The sequence below is a fragment of the Lepidochelys kempii genome, chromosome 3 (genome assembly GCF_965140265.1).
Source record: "Lepidochelys kempii isolate rLepKem1 chromosome 3, rLepKem1.hap2, whole genome shotgun sequence".
Lineage (NCBI taxonomy): Eukaryota > Metazoa > Chordata > Testudines > Cheloniidae > Lepidochelys > Lepidochelys kempii.
Window position 1 is genome coordinate 147,655,169 of NC_133258.1, and position 20,250 is coordinate 147,675,418.

Here is a 20,250-nt window from a genome sequence, read left to right on the forward strand (position 1 = left end):
GCTAAGTTTCTACTTTTGGGTATGTGCACTTCTGCCTCATTCCTGGTGATTGGTACCTACCTCAGCTATGGACCTTGACTTAGTAGGTGTTCTTGGAGCAGGCCTGACTCCACAAAAAATGGCCGGGGGCTAGATAGGAGGCAGAGGTGGCCTCCCTTTAGCCCAGTGGTTAGGTCTACCACATCCTATCTGACACAGGTTCCCAACTGTGGGGTGCACCTCTCTAGGGGGACACAGAGGAACATTGGCTGGCTTGGGCCCTGCTACACCCTCCCCTCAGAGGGGAGGCGGGGAGGGAGTCTCACGCAGACCCGCTCCGAGCTCTGCTCCAGTCTAGCCATGGACCTGGCCTCAGCCCCTGGCCATAGCCCTGCTGTGACTCTACTCTTGGCCCCAGGCTACAGCTCTGCTCCTGCCCCCAGCCCTGGCCTCTTTACCCCCTCCCCCAGGAGCTATGGCCCCAACTCTGGAAAGGGGGGAATGACCCTGAAAAATTTGGGGACCACTGCCATGTGAGAAGCCTGGGTTCAGTATCCCCCTCTGCCTGATGTGGAATAGGATTTGAACTGGGTCTCCCACTTCCCTCAAGAGTGCTCTAACCAGTGGTCTAGGACTCTAGGGGATGTTCTAATGTAGGGCTCTCTGTCACTCCTGTTGAAGCTGTTCACTAGGTGTAAATAATTAAATATACAGTGGGCCAATGAGTAAGAATGTGTGTGTATAGAGCACTCTTCTGAGAGGTGGGAGGCCCCTGTTCAAATCTGGTCTTCACATCAGGCAGAGGAGGGAATTGAAGCTGGGTCTCCCATATCCTGGATGAGTGCCCCAACTGTTGTAGAGAGACTCAGTGGTCAGTGCTGTAACATACAACAAATGCACTGATCTATAGTGAGGCACAATTCCTGAAAACAAAGAGGGAAAGCTGCCTTGCACAGGGCTATCCAGAGCTTGTGGTTGAATGGTGCATTCTAACATACTGTGCTCTCTAGATTTTGTGGCACTGTTTGCCATATGATGCTCTGTAGCCATCCAGGAGGAGGGTCTTGGATACACATGCCTGGAAGAGGAAGACCTTCATACTTGTCACTTCCACCTCAGCTACTGAACCCAGGTCAAGTCACTCTAGAGATGAAGACAACTTGGATGGGCTTTTCTCTGGAACCTGCTGCCCTTGCTCAGAAATAGGTGGCTATTTTATCCTTAAAAAGCTAAAGTGCAGTGCAATGTTGTCACACATTAAACAGCAACCACCCATTCCCCAGATACAGCAGGAGTTTTCCCTCTAACATGCTCCTAGAATGAAATAGGACAAAATACTCCTAACTTTCAGTGAGAATTTAATGGTTATTTTTAAATTAAAAGCTCTAGAAATTGATTTTTAACCATCTGGCATTTTGTTTTAGGCTGGTATCTGTGGCTACCAAGCAAATAGATATTTGGCTTTATAAAGTGTAATTAGAAATACAGTTAATAATTACCTCAGGCTGGTGGTCTACCAATGTGCTACCATTTATCTGTGCATACTGCCACCCACTTGGTCATGACTCACAGATGCTCCACCTTTCTGACCAACTGCCTGATATCCTGTGCCAGGAGCTCTGGTTCCTCAAAGGCAGCAAAATGCCCCCCACGTGGCATGTAGGAGTAGACGACTATGTTCTTGAACAACTTCTGTGCCCAGGAGCGTGGACTATGTGCAAGCTCTTGGGGGAAAGCAGCAATGCCAGTGGGTACATACACTCCAATCCTTAAAAACAAACAAAAACAAAAAAAACCATCCTGTTAGGAGCTTTTTAAATCAGTACATATTATTTGTGGAGGGAGATGTTATTTAAAGCATTTGGTTTTCTTAATAAAATATTAGATAATCAAGCTCAATCAGATCTATTACAAAAGGTATTAGTTCAAGATTAATCAGCACAAATACAGAAAGATAGGGGTTAAATCATTACTACTCCATCGATGTGGGAAACAGTCCACAGTGCAATCTGTTCTGGAAATATATATTCACTACTGAGTAGCATGTATACATTATATGTTACTCTGACAGAAAACTCTCCAAATTCATTTTTTATCAGGAATACCCTAATATTTCTTTTCCCATGCAGTCTGCACTGGTGGTTCAAGGTTACTGGAATTCTGTACACAGTTTGTTGCAACAATTCAACCAGTTTGCATATTAGTCTCAAACCTCAGCAGAACAGTTATCTTGTTCTTGGCTATCTCTACCCGTGCCAGGAAGAAGAGTTCATACATTGCAGTTTAATATATTTCAAGACAGAGCATACTGGGAAAAATGGCTCACTAATACTTCTTTGTATGGCTGATATATATTTAGAGTACCAACTATCATTTTACATTCAGATGGTTAAGCCAAGAGTGTTGCTGTGATAGCTTCTTCATATCTGTGAATTGGGCACTGAGTTGTATGTTCCATGGTCTGTTCTGGGTGACCACAGTTGCACACGGAAGAGTCTTTAATTTTCCAATTTGTGCAGCAAGTATCCTCATCCGCCATGGTTTGTGCAGATGTGGTTTAGGGTTGCTCATGAACTTCGCAGGAGATCAAAGCCAGGGATCTTCTGCATCAGGTCTTTCATGAGGTGTGTTTTTGTGACTTCTTGTGAACTCCATTCAGCCTTTCAAGCTTCTTCAGAGTTGAAGTTGCATTGGCGAAGGTTAAACATGTGGGTCCAAAAGGACTTACATGACTGCGAGCAGGGGTGAGGAATGTTTGTTAAGGTTCTGGTGGATGGGAAGACATTCGTTTTCCTTGATCCACTGGAATTCCCAAAGGGTAGTGGCGTCATGATGAATGGATGGGGGAGCAATATGCAACAGCACCAGCAGCCAAGGTGTTGGGCTCAACTTGCGGGTTCCAGTGATATACCGCACTGGATATCAACAAGTTAAGTGTGGCTACTTCTGGTCCATACCACTGCACAGTATTTGCTTCACTTTAACATACTAGAAATCCTTTTTAGAAATACATACTGTTGGCTAACAATTTTGTCCAACAGTCCCCCGTGTTGTACCCATCCACAAAGACAAATGGAATGATTGGCTTAGAATCTTGTTTGAACCCAAGCTAAGCTCTCCAGTAGGTTAAAGCTATTTAGATTCTCTGTAGCTGGAAATTTGAAGGGTAGTAGAAATGTAACTAACTATTATATGTCTGCCTTGTGGTCAATTTCAATTGGACTAGTGCCAAATTAAAATAAGTTATGTGTTTAAAAAACAAAACAAAACAACCCTGTAGATCATAAATCCGATTGGCCCAGTGTGAGCAGACAGGCCTGGTGACCCTGGTTTGGTGAGTTCTGCCTTTCTATATGCATGCTGTCCTATCTTTAAAGCAACTTGACATAAACCAAATGGAGCTGACTATTCAATGTCTTATCATTCAATGGTATAAATTGAACCTTACATTTGTTATACACTAAGGACAATACCATTAAGCTAATTATCTGTCACTGATTAGAGCAGGCAGTTTACCTTGTTCAGCATTCCTTAATGAACTGGTTTAGCTAGTTAACTCATAGCTACCACAGAATCTCTTTACCCATGTGATGCTCCTTACTTTCTGTAATTCCAACATTTTTCTTGTATTTGGTTAAAACCCTTGAACAGTTTCACACATTGTATATAGTATATCTTTCTTCAAGGGCCAGACCATCAATACCAGGCACCATAAGTTTAATAACTGTTAGGATGCTGGTGCTTGAAATATTTTAACATATCTTTTGATATTTTCCAAATCTGCTGGCTGTAGTTGGTGGTAGGGCCTGCAGTAGCATAGCAAATTGAGTCATGGCCGTAGGTACTACTGCCTCCTGGGAGTGCCTCCCTTCTTCTGGCTTACTACGTAGGCTGGAGAAGTGATATGTGCCGTTCAGGCTCTGAAATGCTTCCATTAAATAGTAGGGTTGTACTAGAAACAGACAGCTTCTAGAACAGCTTTGCATGCTGTAGACTAGACCAGTTTAACCTTACTACACTTAAATTTGTATAGCAGGAGCCCACAGCCTCCCATGCAATCGACCCATCTCCTCTCAGTAACTGATTGCATTTTAAAGCCCCTGTTGCTGTTGTATGTAGACTCCCCTATACAAATCTAAAGGAATCAATTCCATTCTAAAGGACAATTTTCTCGATTTCCTTATAGTGTATGAAACTAATGATAGCCAGTCTTAGGGTGGGAGGGGAGGAATCATGGTCAGCAAAGTGCTCCTGCTTAGCCTTATCAGTGGCAGTCAGCTCTTTACGAATCCAAAGCTAATACTTGTTCACCATACCAAATTCCAGATAGTCATCCATCACTTGCTTAAATACATTAACACACTACTACCTCTCCTAGAGGACCACTCCCTTTGTAATATCTTTTCTAAATTCTCCTTCCATGTGTTTTTTACTTATATCTGTGGCTCCTAGTTGTAGTCTGTCTAAAAGTGATTACTTATTAATTCAGTGAAACTGTTGACCAAAAGGGAGAGGCTCATGAGTGCAGGAGACAGAACTCTCACAGGAGCTAGCTTCAAGCTAAACTCACTCCCAGAAGAGCTAAGAATGACTATGGGCCTCTGTTTTGAACACATCACATACAAAACTCATTGCTGTTACTTCATGTTCCTTAAAGAAATTCTACACGTCACCACTCACCTCTATATTCCAAAAATAATCAAGCTGTTTCTCCAACAGGTTGGGGAAAAAACACCCTTTTTGTTACAGTGATAGTACCACTCTAAGAATCTGGATTGATTTGTTTTTGAAATATGTAGGAGGAGCTCAGCTACTATAATGATGGAGCCATATAAGTACCTAGATTGTTTATTGCCTGCAATGGTGTCTAGCCTGCACCTCATCCCACCCCTTCTTTACCTGGCAGCGGGAGCGGTGTTGAGGTTCTTGGAGAGATTCTCCTTGTAGAAGCGCATTGAGGGCACAATGGACGAAGTTACCCAATAAATCATCACATTGGTCAAGAGGTCATCCAGAGAGAATTTCCTATTGAGGGATAAACCAGAGAAGCATCACTGTCACAGGGGCTAGTCTCTGCACATTATCAGGTACATGCCTTGAAGAGTGGGCAGCCTATCTGTTCTCCTCTCATCACTTGGCCCTAAACTAAGCTGTAGAGCACTGAGTGTTGGTGCAGTAGTGCTGCAGCCAATCCATTACACAAGGCAATCTGCATAGTTTAGAATTGTATGTTCCCTTGCCCTCTACTTAAATTTGATCTCAGTGGTGGATTGTCTCACCTCCCTACTGTTGTGAGCAGCCTTCCTTTAGTTGCATTTCTCCTTCACACCCATTCATTGACATGCCACTGTTCCATACCTCTCCAGACCTCCATTGTCCATGTCCCGGAATGATCTATCGGTCCAGGTAGAGAACTTCTCCAGAATGTATGCAGCAAGTCCCACAGGGGAGTCGTTTAGTCCACAGCCTAATTCAGGAAAGCAACAGAACAGCTCTGAGGTTCACATGGCACTGCATTACCTCCACTAAGGATAAACTGGACTTAGAATCATAGAATATCAGGGTTGGAAGGGACCTCAGGAGGTCATCTAGTCCAGCCCCCTGCTCAAAGCAGGACCAATCCCCAATTAAATCATCCCAGCTAGGGCTTTGTCAAGCCTGACCTTAAAAACTTCTAAGGAAGGAGATTCTACCACCTCCCTAGGTAACACATTCCAATGTTTCACCACCCTCCTAGTGAAAAAGTTTTTCCTAATATCCAACCTAAACCTCCCCCACTGCAACTTGAGACCATTACTCCTTGTCCTGTCCTCTTCTACCACTGAGAATAGTCTAGAACCATCCTCTCTGGAACCACCTCTCAGATAGTTGAAAGCATCTATCAAATCCCCCCTCATTCTTCTCTTCTGCAGACTAAATAATCCCAGTTCCCTCAGCCTCTCCTCATAAGTCATGTGTTCCAGACCCCTAATAATTTTTGTTGCCCTTCCAGGAAGTCTCCTATAGGGATCAAGCAGAGACTTCGGATACTACCCACCTTTGTGCAATTCCGTTTGGGACATTTAGTACTGGCAGAGCCCAGATTGTCATTCTCAGACCCGTCCCCCCAGTTTTTTAATGCAGAGAGAAGCCGAGAACTAGGACAGTCATGGTGGTGGCAGTAATGGCACGATGGGAAAGTGTCCAAAGGAACTACACTTTAAAGGAGGCAGGAAGTGGGGATTGCATTCCCAAACAATGGGTGTGACTGGAAGAGGTCAGGAGGTTCTAGAGTGCCCTTAGTCAGTGTTTATGAAGGTGGAAGGGTGAGAATGCTGTGCCCCCACTATCCTTTTCTTACTCATGCTTTGTGAACCAAAATATAATAAATGCAGAATTTATATAGCATATTATCTGTTCACCTGGTGGGGTAGGGAAGTATTTTACAGTTAAGGAAACAGTCAGAGGGAGATACAGTGACGTGCCAAAAACCATGTGTAATAAATCCTTGTTAGAACTTGACTAGAACTCTGGAGTTTCTGGTTCCTAGTCCTTTGCTCAGTCCACATTGGTCCTCAAACATTCTAGGCCTTTGTCCAGATGTGACAGGTATCTCATGGACCACATGTGTCTATTATACAAACTCCCCAGCCATGTGGAGACTGTACTCTACCTGCTGTGTCGGGCTTGGTGGCCTGGATGTGCAAATACCCGGTCTCCCGCAGAAGTTCATACACGTTCTTCTCCAAGTATGGGTATAAGCGGCGGGAGTCTTCCCTGGTGAAGCCCACCAGCCATGGCACGTAGGCCCCCAGCAGTAAAGACACCAGCCTCCCCAAACCTCTTGAGGTGGTGATGACAAAATTCAGATGAAGCCCTTTCACAGACCTGGAACCAATGGTATTGAGGAATAAAATAAGAATCAGCAATATGGATTAACAATAACAGAACAAAGGGATCTTGTCTCCAGGTTCCCTCTGAGATACAGAGCTGTGCTAGGACAGCAACACTGCACTAGGCCCATCGGTACTTCCGGAAGAATGTCTCTCCTAACCATACATAGCTCTTCAGGCATGTGTATTCACAATTCCCTTATGTGAAGACATGTAGCAAATAGCGTAGAGATAGCGCAGCTGATGCGAGCACCAACACAGCTGCACTGGAGAGGACAGAATAACTACAGCAGTCTTAGACTCCCATTTGACTTGGCATGGCAGAGCCATCACTGTGGCTTGGGTTGTTCTCCTAAGAGCCTCATTTTGAACCCTAGGTAATGAAGGCTTCATTGTGCATTTGCTGAGAAGCCTGTGGTGAACCACACATGACCCTAAAGCTCCCAGAGACTTCCCATTGAAATCAATGGGCATCTCAATACTTTTAAGGACCTGGGCCATGATGACTAACTCCTTTAGCACCTTCCCCCTTGATTTGGTCTCCTTTCACCTGTTGGATCATATTAAAGAAGTTCTGTATTAAAATCACAAATGAGTTTGATTCCCCATAGTTTAAATTCCAGGGCATTACTAATTAAGAGGTCTCTTGGTTTTTGGTACTGTTTCTCTCCCTCTCTGTGTGAAACTTGCAAGCTGCTAATTGTGTTAGTACATTCTAAGACAGAGTCTGTTCTCAAAGCAATTCTTTGTAACAACAACTATTCACAGAGAGAGAGACTCAAAGCAATACTCTGTAACAACAGAAACAGCACCCAGAGACTCCCCGCCCTTTTGTTGTATTCATCTCGCTTTGTTAACAATTATGATTAAAATAGAGATAGAGGATGTACGTGGATGGATGCTTGGTGTGGATAATAACTGAATGATCAGGGAGGTGCCAGCCTAAGAATCCAGTGTCCATCGGCTAAAGAAGGTGTCAAGTGGAAATAACCAGAGGACCCCCGGAGGGCAGACTGGAATCCACCCAACAGCCTCAAGGATGGGAGAACCAAAGAACAAGATAACATCTGGCAGCATAGAGCCGTCAGGAATGTGCTATCTGCTGATTGATTCAGCAACAGCATGATGAAGCAATTCCCATAGACTGGCATAGGAAGAAATTCCTATAAAAATGGACTCTAGAAAGTGAGAACTTTGGGGTCTGATTCTGCAAACCAACTTCCAGGAGCATCAGATGAGCATCTGACAAGGCCCTGCTCCCTCCTCATGTCCAGGCCACCTGGCCAGGGGCTTGGCATGAACAACTCTAAGGCTGGTAAATATAATAACAACCTTGCAGAACCTGTGTGTGAATAAATATGAGATTGAATGAAATGTTATAGCTATAACTAACTGCTTACTATGATTCTTTCTGTATTCACAATAAATGTGGCATTTTGCCTTTTCCCCTTTTAATAAGATCCTGCTGGTTTTTATTTTATTGGTATAACACACCTAGGGAGCTAACATGGAGCACATGCTTTACAACAACTCACTGTCTAAGGCTATGTCTACACTGCACTTTTGTCAGTAAAACTTTTGTTGGTCAGGGGTGTGGTTTTATTTTGCCAGCAGGAGAACTCTCTCCTGCTGGCAAAGAGCAGCTCCATTGGAGTCCTTATAGCAGCACAGCTGTGTCGCTGTAAGATACGCAGTGTAGTCATAACCTAACATTTAACTTTATCATCTAAGAGCAGCCTCATGTTTCTCCTCCACCCAGATGTTCTAAGCCTGCATTTTAGGCAAGGAAGGAATTTATATCTCATGCTACCATTTAGCCTCTCAAAGGTTCCCCAACCAGATTTGAATCTCCTCATTACTTCTCATTTCTGATTTGGAAGAGAGATCACCGGGTGGGTCTATTCTAAGCCTTAAGGCTTCTTTGGAGGATGGGATGGAGAGGGCACAGTTCACATTCACAGCTGACTCAAAGCTGGGAGTGATCACAAATACTTTAGATACCGCTGAAATATGAATGCAATAGAACAAGCTTGAGAAATAGGCTGAGATCTATGAAACGGGAATGAATAAAGATGAATGCAACGAGGTGGGGGGATACATAAGAGGGGATAATCCAATGCACAAAGCTAGAATGGAAAAGAAGAGCTAGGCAGCGGCAAGGCAGCCCCAAGAATTATCTGATTTTGGGGGTAGAGTGCAGGATAAACTCAACAGGAGTCAGCTATGCATTGTTGCCTGTACTGGTTTATATTATCAGGGTGGCTGTGTAGATCAGCTGTGAAGCCAGAGCTGTAGCCTTACATTCAGCTTGGGCACTCACTGTGGCAAACATTTTTTTAAAATGGCCACTAATTTTGGGTGCCAAACTTGAGGTTTACAAAAACTGGGACACTCAACATTAATGGCCATTAAAAAATTTTGGATCTATGCTATTTCTTTTTTTAAAAAGGACATTAACTCTGGAGAGAGTCCAAGTGACAACAACATACATAGGAAAAAGAATGAGGAGTACTTGTGGCACCTTAGAGACTAACAAATTTATTTGGGCATAAGCTTTCGTGGGCTAAAACCCACTTCATCGGATGCATGCGGTGGAAAATACAGTAGGAAGAGATGTGTACACAGAGAACCTGAAAAAATGATATAGTTGGTATGTCAACCCCCATTTTTTCATGTTCTCTGTGTATATATATATATATATATCTTCCTACTGTATTTTCCACTGCATGCATCTGATGAAGTGGGTTTTAGCCCGCGAAAACTTATACCCAAATAAATGTGTTAGTCTCTAAGGTGCCACAAGTACTCCTCATTCTTTTTGCTGACACAGACTAATACGGCTACCACTCTGAAACCTGTCACCATACATAGGAAAAAGTATGGACAAATCAGAGGAAAGAAGAGTGCTTTACCCAAGATTAAACAACTCTACAAATGCAAAGGGGACAGGGACCAATTCTCAATCAGCTTCACAGGCTCCAGTTATGGGGCTTGTTTCTGGCTCAGCTTATATCCTAGGATCTCTCTACTAATTGGAGTAACTCTATCTAAGGAAAGTTTAGAACCCCTTACGGGATCGTAGCTTTGCTTCTTGCTCTAGAATCCAGACTACTGCCTAGCAGCGATGCAGAAAAGTCAAGAGAAATAGTTTCAGAAACCTCCTGACTCCTGCTCACCTGGAGACTGCTTGTCAGCTATATTTTGGTAAAGGTTCTCTGGGCTAGGGCTGTTCAAACAAGGGCTTCACAGATAACTTGGCAGGAGTCCGAGGACTGATATTAATCCCTATCCATTGGAGAAGATGGCAAGCATCTGAATCCTTAATACAAGGGTGCAGCTTGCAGAGGCTCCAGCTGAGTTGCCTGACTGCTTGCTGGGATGTGTTTTTTAAAAAATCAGTACATTATTGGTTCTTTCCATTTTCCTTTTGATTTTTAAGCATTTAGGGTTCATATTTTTCAGTTCTCTCCAACTACAAGGATGAGAAATATTATTTTATTTTTTAAATGAATGATGAGATTCTTATGTAGCCACATAACTCCAGGAGCTGGGGAGCAAGACTCCACATATCACAAGACTGGGGATAAAACTACAAGAGTTGGCAACAGTGTGTCCTGAGTACAAGGGGGAGGGCAGGGTATGTCATAGGAACCAGAACAGACAACTATCCCTCTCCTAACCCCCTTTGCTACTCACTTTGGCAGCATCTGGGCCATGTTTATGGTGATCTGAGAGCCCCAATCTCCCCCCTGTACATAGAACTCCTGGAAGCCCAGTCTCTGCATCAGCTTGTGAAATATCCGAGCAGCAGCCAGCGTATCAAAACCTGTGCATAAGGAGAAACCTATTATTAAACACCTGTTCTCCACCCAGTGAGGAATCATTGATACCACAGGGGATGCAGGTCAGTGTTCTGTTGGGTATTGCCTAGTACTGGTCCTCTGGATCACAGTGAAAGGAGACTTGAGGTAATTGGAAACCTTCCAATCCCCTACATTCCAAATCTCCACACCCACCCCTAAAGCTTTGTGACCTCAGCCCCATGGACTTTCCCAATATCACTGCAAAAGACTAACTCTTCTCTGGCAGATGGAGCTGACCCATTATCACAAAGCAGTTAGCACACTGGGGTTAAAAGGCCAAGAAATGAGTGCATTGCAGTCATTTCAGTGTCCCATGGAGAAGACAAGCACTGAAAGCACCAGGAGCCTAGAATGAAGCAGATACCAGCTGCCTGTATCCTAGTATGGAGAGGTCGGGTCCCAGACTGTAGACAGCTTGGATCATCCTTAAGAAGCACTGTAAGAGTGCAGGGTGCTTTCCCAGATACAACATAGGGCACAGACTCTCCCTCCCTCTTCACTTGTGCCTTCTCCACCTTGCAGTTCATCCAAATTAATCTTTCTCCCCATACCTGCACCCTCCATGCTCAAATCCCTTCACTGGCTCCCACTTAATCTCCGGCATCAAGTTCACATCCTTGCTCTTCCCATTTAAAGCTTTGCAGTCTCCAGTCCCACCCTCCTCATTTCCCCTTCTTCCACTCCCTAATCTCTGCTCCCGTTGCCTCCTTCACTCATCCTGCATCTTCTCCCAGGACACACTATGGGCCTGTAACAGCCTCCCAGTTAAGGTTCCCAGCGCCCTCCCTTATCTTCTCCAACAACCACTGGAAAACACCCGCCCCAGTCCATGAAGTGACCTGGCTCTAATGACCACCCACCTCATATTGCCCCATGTTCTATTGCACCCCTATTCCTTTGGGAAAGGGATCTGTTAGGTATACATCACCCCATTGTACAGCATGGTGTTCACCTATTGTGCGTCATACATCAGAAAGAGCTGGCACAGGAGAAGACTTGCTGGCTCGGGGGGGGTCACAGACTAGGATACAGAGTCTTTCACCTCTAGGACCCTGGTTCCTCTCTGGTTCCAGGCTGGGGGGATTGGTGTGTGTGTGGGGGTCTCAGGGAAGTGGTAAATGGACTATGGATCCTATTGTCTATGGGGCACTGGTTCCACTTCAGCCCAAGACTGGGGAGACTGGCTGTCTTGGGGTATGTGTGTAGAAAATGAGATATGGAGCCTTTTACCAAGGCAATAATTACCTGACTCACAGGAATAGGACACAAAGACTTTAACTTTCAGGACATTTAGTGGATTGTGTGACTTGAGACGTAAGTCTGAGTCCAGTTCCCATTGGACACGTCAACAACACAAACATCATCGTAAATGCCCCTCCCCTCCAGCCCAGCAGAGACACCAAGGACTGACCGGTTTCTGGAGCATGAATTGCCCTTTCTTATTTAGGTGTGATCCCTAGAGGTCAGGTGAGGCAGGCTGAGAGAAGTCTGCCCTGGCCTTGCCCCTGCTGTACCTGTTCTGTGGATACCAGTATCTAGGGCAGAGGTGGGCAAACTGCGGCCCACAGGCCACATCCGGCCCCTGAGCTCCCAGCTGGGGAGGCTAGCCCCCGGCCCCTCCCGTGCTGTTCCCCCTCCCCTGCAGCCTCAGTGCGCTGCCAACGCTCTGGCCTGCCGCTCCAGCCGGGCAGTGCAGGCGGCGTGGCTGGTTCTGGCCAGGCGGTGGGGCTGCGAACTCCTTCCGCTCTGAGCAGCATGGTGAGGGAGCGGGCAGGAGGGGGGTTTGGATAAGGGGCAAGGGGTTCCGGGGGCCAGTCAGAGGATGGGGAACAGGGGAGGTTGGATAGGTGTGGGAATCCCCGGGGGCCTGTCAGGGGTGTGGATAGGGGTTGGGGCAGTCAGGGGACAGGCAGCAGTGAGGGCTGGATAGGGGGTGGGGTCCCAGGGGGGCGGTTAGGGTCGGGGGGTCTTGGGAGGGGGGAGTCAGGGGACAAGGAACAGGGGGGGTTGGATGGGTCAGGGGTTCCAAGGGGGGCAGTCAGGAGGTGGGAAGTGGGAGGGGGCGGGGGCTAGGCCATTTGGAGAGGCACAGCCTTCCCTACCCAGCCCTCCATAGAGTTTCATAACGGCGATGTGGCCCTTGGGCCAAAAAGTTTGCCCACCCCTGCTCTAGGGCCATCAATCCACCACCAGATTTGCTTTATTAAAAGAGCAGGTGGAGAACCCAACTCCCAGTGTTCAGAAATTAATCCATGGTTCCAGGGATGTCTCCCAGATGCTATTCCAGAAAGCACTGGGATTCTAATTAACTCCCTCCTGCCCATCACTCACCTCGTTGGTGAGGTGCCTCGGAGAAGCCATAGCCTGGGATGGATGGGCAGATGACCTCAAACACCACATCTTCATTCAGGCCGTGCCCAGCTGGGTCAGTGAGCAGTGGGATGATCTTATAGAACTCATAGAAGGAGCCAGGCCAGCCATGCACCATCAACAAAGGCCTGGCTGCCTGACCCTTGGGGATGCCAGGGGGCTTCACATGGACAAAATGGACTTCAATCCCTGCCACAAACCCAAGAGAAAAAAGTTAAGGCTCCAATTGCTTCTCAGCGCCTGGCCTAGACCCTAAAGGAGAGACGGAAATTCCTAGCCAGTGTTCACGGCAGGGCCACACAGAAAACCACAGCAGAGAGAGGAAGGTGCTCAGCTGGAGCTGGGTGCCCTCTACCCCTTTGGATCTATGTTTGCTCCTTTGTGGATGAGGAATAACGCCACAGTGAGAGAGGCCCAGACCCCAGCAACTACGTCTCTTGGGAAAGGAGTCCTAAATTTGTCCTCCTGAAGCTGATTCCTGTGAGGTGGTGACCCTAGCAGACAATGGATGCCTTGGATACCTCTGCCTGCTTTACTATATCTCACTGCAATGCTGAGCTCTGCATGGAACAAGCAGCCTAGTCTCGAGTTCCAGAGAAACCTGCATAGGAGGGCAGATGAGAGGAAGATGGGGGGAGGGATAGCTCAGTGGTTTGAGCATTGGCCTGCTAAACCCAGGGTTGTGAGTTCAATCCTTGAGGGGGCCATTTAGGGATCTGGGGCAAAAATTGGGGATTGGTCCTGCTTTGAGCAGGGGTTGGACTAGATGACCTCCTGAGGTCCCTTCCAACCTTGATATTCTATGATTCTAAGTGAAGTGGGGGATCTCAGAGAATTGTGGGAGCTCCAAGGATGGAGTGCTAGGGATGGGAAAGAAATGGAGGGGTGATTCATGAGTGAGGGGACAGGACAATGGGGCAGCTAGACAAAGAAAATAGAGGGAACTTGTTAGGAGCACCAGGGCCGCTAGGGGAGCAATAGGTGGGTGCTCCATGGAGGAAGAGGCACCAGGACCTCTGGAGGAGGCAAAGGGAGCATTCAGGGGCAGCTGAGACTCACCTTCAATGGTTGTTTTAAAATGTGGATATTGGTTCACAATTTCCAGCTGCTTCTGCCAGTTGAACTGGTTCCTCCAATAAGCAACAACTCTCTGCAGGTAGGTGGAGTTGAAACCATACTGGAAGGCAACTCCCTCCAGTGGCGGTGTGTAGCGAGCCTGGTCCAGGCGCTGGTGCAGTTCCTGCAGAGGGAGAGTTCCCACACTGCTCCATCCCAGGCCAGGCTCACAGGGGCTGCTCTCAGTGCCCATTACCCGCTGGAGGAATTGTTCTAACAGGGGAGCCAAGGATAAAGTCTCCTACCTGCCCAGGGCCTTAAGGAGGCAGCTCTGCTTTCTATATCATTATCTGGGACCCAAAGGGCACCGTTCAGGCAGCCACATGCCACACCGGGCCTCCTGGATCAGGTACATGGTGAAAATATGTTTTGTATGTTATTGGTTAGAACCAGGAACTAGGGACAGAACTCCTTGGTTCTACTCCTGGCTCTGCCTCTGACTTGCTATGTGACCTTGGTGAAATCACTTCCCTTCTCTGTCTCAGTTTCCCTGTCTATACAGTGAGGTAATCCTACTGACATAATGCAGATTAGGGACTGGGAGGCTGTTAATGACTGCAAAGGGCTTTGAGCTCCTTGGAGGAAAGGTGGGTAGAAGGGCCTGCTGCATGGAAGTGCCAGGTTCTAGTCTATCAGCATTCTCCTAGAGAGCCTAAAGCATCCTGCTTGGTGAAAGGAGCTGTTTTGCCAACACCTGGGTTTAACCCTATCTTTTTACCATGGTGCTGGATTATGAGCCCTGGGAGCTGAAGGCATCTTTTTATTCGTAATATGGATCTGGCATGGAACCCCATACTGCCCCAGCAAGTGTGCCTCACCCCTGCCCTGGAGAGACAGTGCTATTCAGGCCTTGAAGCCTGAGCAGAGACACCAAACAACAGAGATAACTGGTGCCAGAGGCAGGGTGGTTTTGTGATCTGGCCACCCAACATGAGCAGCTCCTCAATCAAATCAAATAACAGCAGCTTTCAGTCACTACTGACAGGGACTGGAATGGAACTGGTGACCTAAAGGTGAAAGTCTCTATTGCTCAATCCTAGTTACCTGCCCTGCCCACTGCTAGTAAATTAGAATCTTAGTGGTAGGCATAGTCTGCACTTTCCCATAATAGTTCTGCCAGTGCCCCGCACTCTGACCTGCAGCCTCCCTGCTATTTCCAGCCCTGGGCTCCCCACACACTGCTCTGCCAGCGCCCTTCACCCCTGACCTGCAGCCCTCCTGCTATTCCAGCCCTGGATTCCCCACACACAGCTCAACTGATGCCCTCAATCCTGACCTGCAGCCCCTTGCTATTCCTAAACCAATACAGACAGCTCTACCATTCAGTGCATCTCAGTCTCCACCAGCAGCTTCTGCTGTTCCAGACGTAGGCCTCTCAGCAGAAACTGTCTTGACCTCTGTGGAGATTTTGATAAACTTCCCTTAGACTGGGGCTCAGAAAACTCGGTTATTTTGTGATCTAATTTGGACTAGAACTCACGTGTGGAGGGATGGATAGCCAGTACATTGTCCCACAGTGCCAGACAGCTGTGCTGGTGTATTCAAGTACAACGCTAAGGTCACTAGGACATCACCTTGAAGCAGTTAGATGGATCTGACTGGCTAACTCTACCTCTCACTCTGCTTTCTATTCCCCACCAGCTTCCCCTCCCTGGATACTTCTCCCAGTTCCCTATTCTCAGTCAGTGATACCTGAATTTCCCTGTCAGAGGTTTCAATTTGGAAGGATCGTATTCTCTCATCTTCTTTCTCTCTTGGTGGCCTCTTGCCTGAGCCCCACCATCCATCTCCCATTTCTAGAGTCTTGATCTTCCGTCTAGACAGGAGCCAATAAACGAGGAGCCCTCCAGCTCCCAGAGCAGCAGGGGCCAGAATTACACTCCTCCAGGGATATTTAAAGGACCTAGGAAGACACAAGATGCTCGCATTCAGGAACAAAAGCTTCAAGACACTGAGACTGCACCAAGACCCGTATACATACATGGTGAGTTTGGGAGAGGATAAGCACCCACAACTCCTATGAAGTCAACAGGAGCTATGAGTTCCCTCACCTCAGGAGATCAGGCCCTCCCAAGTTGGGGACACCCAGAATGAGTGACCAGCTCTGAAGATGTCGGCCTAAGTGCCTGGAAGCAGGTTAGAAACAGAACAACAATTTCAACAAGAGCTGAACAGAACTGCACCAGCTGGAGAGAAGGTTCTAGGCTTCCACAGAGCTCCCCCACCAGCTTTCCAACAGGCCATCAAGATACCACACCTGCAACTAATGAAACATGGGTTGAGGAACCTGGATCACCACCTGCCTGGACACTGGTCACAAAGCTACCCAGGCCCTCTCCTTGTGGTGAACAGCAATCCCATATTCTTAACAGCAGAAAAAATATATGCACAGATTGGGGAACTGGCCACGGGGGACACTGGGAGGCCTAATGTTCAGATATACTTTAGCACTGCAGTGGGGGAGGGGAACACACATGTATATCTCAAGGTAGCCGAGTCAGCTCATCCAATAAAGTGCTAGATTTGTGTCACTGTCATGCATGGGAGTGTGATCATAGAATCATAGAAGATTAGGGTTGGAAGAGACCTCAGGAGGTCATCTAGTCCAATCTCCTGCTCAAAGCAGGACCAACACCAACTAAATCATCTCAGCCAAGGCTTTGTCAAGCCAGGTCTTAAAAACCTCTAAGGATGGAGATTCCACCACCTCCCTAGGTAACCCATTCCAGAGCTTCACCACCCTCCTAGTGAAATAGTGTTTCCTAATATCCAAACTAGACCTCCCCCACTGCAACTTGAGACCATTGCTCCTTGTTCTGTCATCCGCCACCACTGAGAACAGCCGAGCTCCATCCTCTTCGGAACCCCCCTTCAGGTAGTTGAATGCTGCTATCAAATCCCCCCTCACTCTTCTCCAGACTAAATAACCTCAGTTCCCACAGCCTCTCCTCATAAGTCAGGTGCCCCAGCCCCCTAATCATTTTCGTTGCCCTCCGCTGGACTCTCTCCAATTTGTCCACATCCCTTCCGTAGTGTGGGGACCAAAACTGAACACAGTACTCCAGGTGTGGCCTCACCAGCGCCGAATAGTGATGGGGGAGGGGGGTGGAGCTTCCCAATGCACAGCAAGAGTGGACTCTGGGGCAAGGGAAGACAATGGCCGTCAACCTCTGGAAGGAACCGTCAGCACAGGAGCATTGAGATAATTTCCCCCAACTCCACTCTGCAGGGCCTTCCACATGGTTTCATCACAGGTTTGAACATCCTCTAGGTCACCACTGGACCTGAGGCCTTGGTTTCTCCATAGAAGCAAAGATCTGCAGGGCTGTTGACGCTGGTAGACCAAGTGGCAGCTCTTGCCAAGGTTGTAGGCATTAGCTAAGAACTGACAAACTCATAGCTGGAAACCAAACCAGTTCACCTTTATGTTAGTTTTGTTCAGAATATGTATTAGTCTTATAAGAAGGCATTTAGTATTTGGACTCTATTAAATGCTTGTAAGTTGCTGCATGCATTAATCTCACTTGTAATGTCTGTATGCCATACTATAAGGTAAAATATAAGTTTGTTTTATAATTGCAAAAATGCCTGCTCTGAACTTGTGAACTAGACAGTAAAGTGGCTCCCACTGCCCATCCAGGAGGACTATCAAAATTAAGTGAGCTATTGTAAGACAAAAGCTTTGTTGATTACCCCATCCACCCATGGGCAAGTATGTACAGAAGGCCTCGTCCTATCGGTTTAGATGCTGGAAGAGGGAAATAAAATTAGCTAACATGAAGAATTTTCATCTCTTTGCTATTTGGATTCTCACAGGGCTGGAGCTAAGAAACAAAAAGCAGAGATTCCCAGGGTCAACCTGGGTTAACCCCTAAAAAGAGATTCAATGCTGATAGATTATATCTGTCACCTTTTGAATCACAGATTGAAATTCATCGGTGTATATATGCTTGCTTGCTTTAGCCTGTAAATAACTCATTTCTTTTTCCCAGTGAATAAACCTTTAGTTAGTTTATTACAGGATTTGCTACAGGAGTTGTCTTTGGTGAGAGTTCTAAGGTACAGATCGATCTGGGGTAAGTGACTGGTCTTTGGGCTCTGGAAACAACCTTAATATTTTGTGATTTTTGATGTAACCGACCATTTATCACTAAGTCTAGCTTGCCTGGGTGGCAAGATAGACTGGCGAGCCCAAGGGCATTGTCTATGACTCCATAGTAAGACTGGTATAGTGATCTAGGAGTTCACATTGGTTACTCGGTTGGTGAAATCTAATTACAGAACATACCACCAGTTTGGGGTGTCTACCTGGTTTTGACAGTCTGCCCTGAGGTTGGCCACTCCAGACAGCGTGACAAGGGCCATCTCTGTCTGGTGCCCCCATTCCTTCCCAGGGCTGTCACTCTCTAGGGCCCATACTCACCATGACACTGGCCCTATATCATGTTGCAAGATGGTGCTGTAAACTCAGGCTATCTAGGAAAGTGTCACGTAATCAGGGCAGGCACTAGCAAATATGAGGTATCATTTAAAGCCATTCAATCATCCCTCAGCTATGTAGTCTCCAAGCCTTGCTCCAGCTCTTCTGCCAGTTGTGGAAATAGTGACTCTGTCTAGACCTGGCATGGAGGAAGTTAGGAGGCTCAGGAAAGGAGATTTGTGGGGACACAAAGAGTGTGAGGGGCTGCCCTGTGTCTAGCCAGGGCAGTGAAAAAGGGGGAGACAGCAGCATTTGCTCCCACTCCACCCACATGATCTGGAACAGAAGCAGCTCCTGCAGGGCTTGGGTTGCCACCTGTGAGGTGCAAAAAAAATGGGAGATCTTGCTGATCCTGAGCCAATAAAACTGGCCAGCTGGCAGTGTGTCCTGAGCACCCTGACAGATTTCCCCAGACAGCTACCTCAAAAAAGGGATGATCCTGGGAAAACCAAGATGGATGGCACCCTTAGTTACTGGAGACCCCGCGACTGAAACGGGGCAGCATTCTCTGAAACAGCCCCAGTCAAGCTGCTGAGCAGGAGGCTCCTGCCAGTTCTGCCTGCCAAGAGGGAGCAGGGCTCCTGAGAACAAAAAGCCTAAGCTGCCCCCTTCATGGTGCTTTCCGGGCGCTGAGCAGTTTACGCAACAGGTAATCGAATCCCCGTGCACTTAAATCCCAGAGGTTTAACTGCCTGGAGGCCTGAAACACAGAGTATCATGGCAGGTTATGGCACCAATTTAGGGCTGAGCAGCTTTAACCCTGCTAATCCGCATCAAGTGGCTCAGATCAGCAGCCCCTTGACTGCCCCAAGGCAGTGTTCACTAGCAAAGCGTTCTCAGTCCAGGGGGTGCATAGGCAGCCACTCCTAGGTGACGCTTCCGAATGGAATGGCTACCTAGGTAGTGTTCTGTTCCCAGCATTAGATTAGTGCTGGAGCTTGGACCAAGGGCCCTGTTGGACTTCACCCCTCTGCCATGATTCTGGATGACAAACAGCACAACCCCATAGCACTCGCCCCCAAAGGGCTCTCCTGCTCCTGCTGCACTCACCGGACACTCTGAAGGATTTGCTGCCACATGTCTGTACAAGTGCCTGTGACTTGCAGTTCAGCTCTGCCCAACTCTAGTGCTGGACTTAGAAAGTCTCACGCCCCAACCGCAGCTACCGCCTTCTCTGCTTTCTCAGTGAGGATGCAAACTACCTATATATAGTTGGCTAGTGCCACCTGCTGCCTTCATGTGGAATTGCAAATGGCCCAATCACCTGGGCACCTCTCCAATTCACCTATAGTTTTGGATGAGACAAAAAAGTGAGGCCCTGTCCTAAGCATCAGGGTGTTCTAGCTGCATTCTAGCCTAGAGAATCATATTTTGCCTCCCTAACATTCCATTGCAGTCTCATTTGGATAAAGGATTCTCCTTCACTTCCTGTCCTAAACTGCCTTGTAGTACCATTAGTGCAGAATGGCTGCTGTATTTCACCCATGAGATGCTGGTATTCCAGTGATGGGGGAAGAAACTTCCTCTGTCTATGCGGTGTTCCAGGTGAAATGGAATAATTTATAGATTT

General features: G+C 47.1%; 1 protein-coding gene across 1 annotated transcript; it reads right to left on the bottom strand.

Annotated features, from left to right (window-relative positions):
• Nucleotides 1-1,329: 1,329 nt before the first annotated feature.
• On the bottom strand, nucleotides 1,330-19,864 carry LOC140909361 (epoxide hydrolase 1-like). The gene is made up of 9 exons (XM_073338475.1): nucleotides 19,731-19,864; nucleotides 15,893-16,103; nucleotides 14,144-14,324; nucleotides 13,046-13,273; nucleotides 10,548-10,677; nucleotides 6,632-6,846; nucleotides 5,338-5,446; nucleotides 4,879-5,004; nucleotides 1,330-1,747 (listed from the first exon to the last, which is right to left on the bottom strand). Exons 1-9 carry the CDS (start codon nucleotides 19,757-19,759, stop codon nucleotides 1,546-1,548), a joined length of 1,431 nt encoding a protein of 476 aa, XP_073194576.1. The 5' UTR covers nucleotides 19,760-19,864; the 3' UTR covers nucleotides 1,330-1,545.
• Nucleotides 19,865-20,250: the final 386 nt, after the last annotated feature.

What these genes read in the sequence shown, in the direction of transcription:
- LOC140909361 (XM_073338475.1), bottom strand. Translation starts at nt 19,759, where the DNA reads ATGTGGCAGCAAATCCTTCAGAGTGTCCG. An exon ending in CAAATCCTTCAGAGTGTCCG is followed by an intron (nt 16,104 to 19,730) that starts GTGAGTGCAGCA and finishes GTGTCTTCCTAG; the next exon opens with GTCCTTTAAATATCCCTGGA. An exon ending in TTTTAAAACAACCATTGAAG is followed by an intron (nt 13,274 to 14,143) that starts GTGAGTCTCAGC and finishes GGTTTGTGGCAG; the next exon opens with GGATTGAAGTCCATTTTGTC.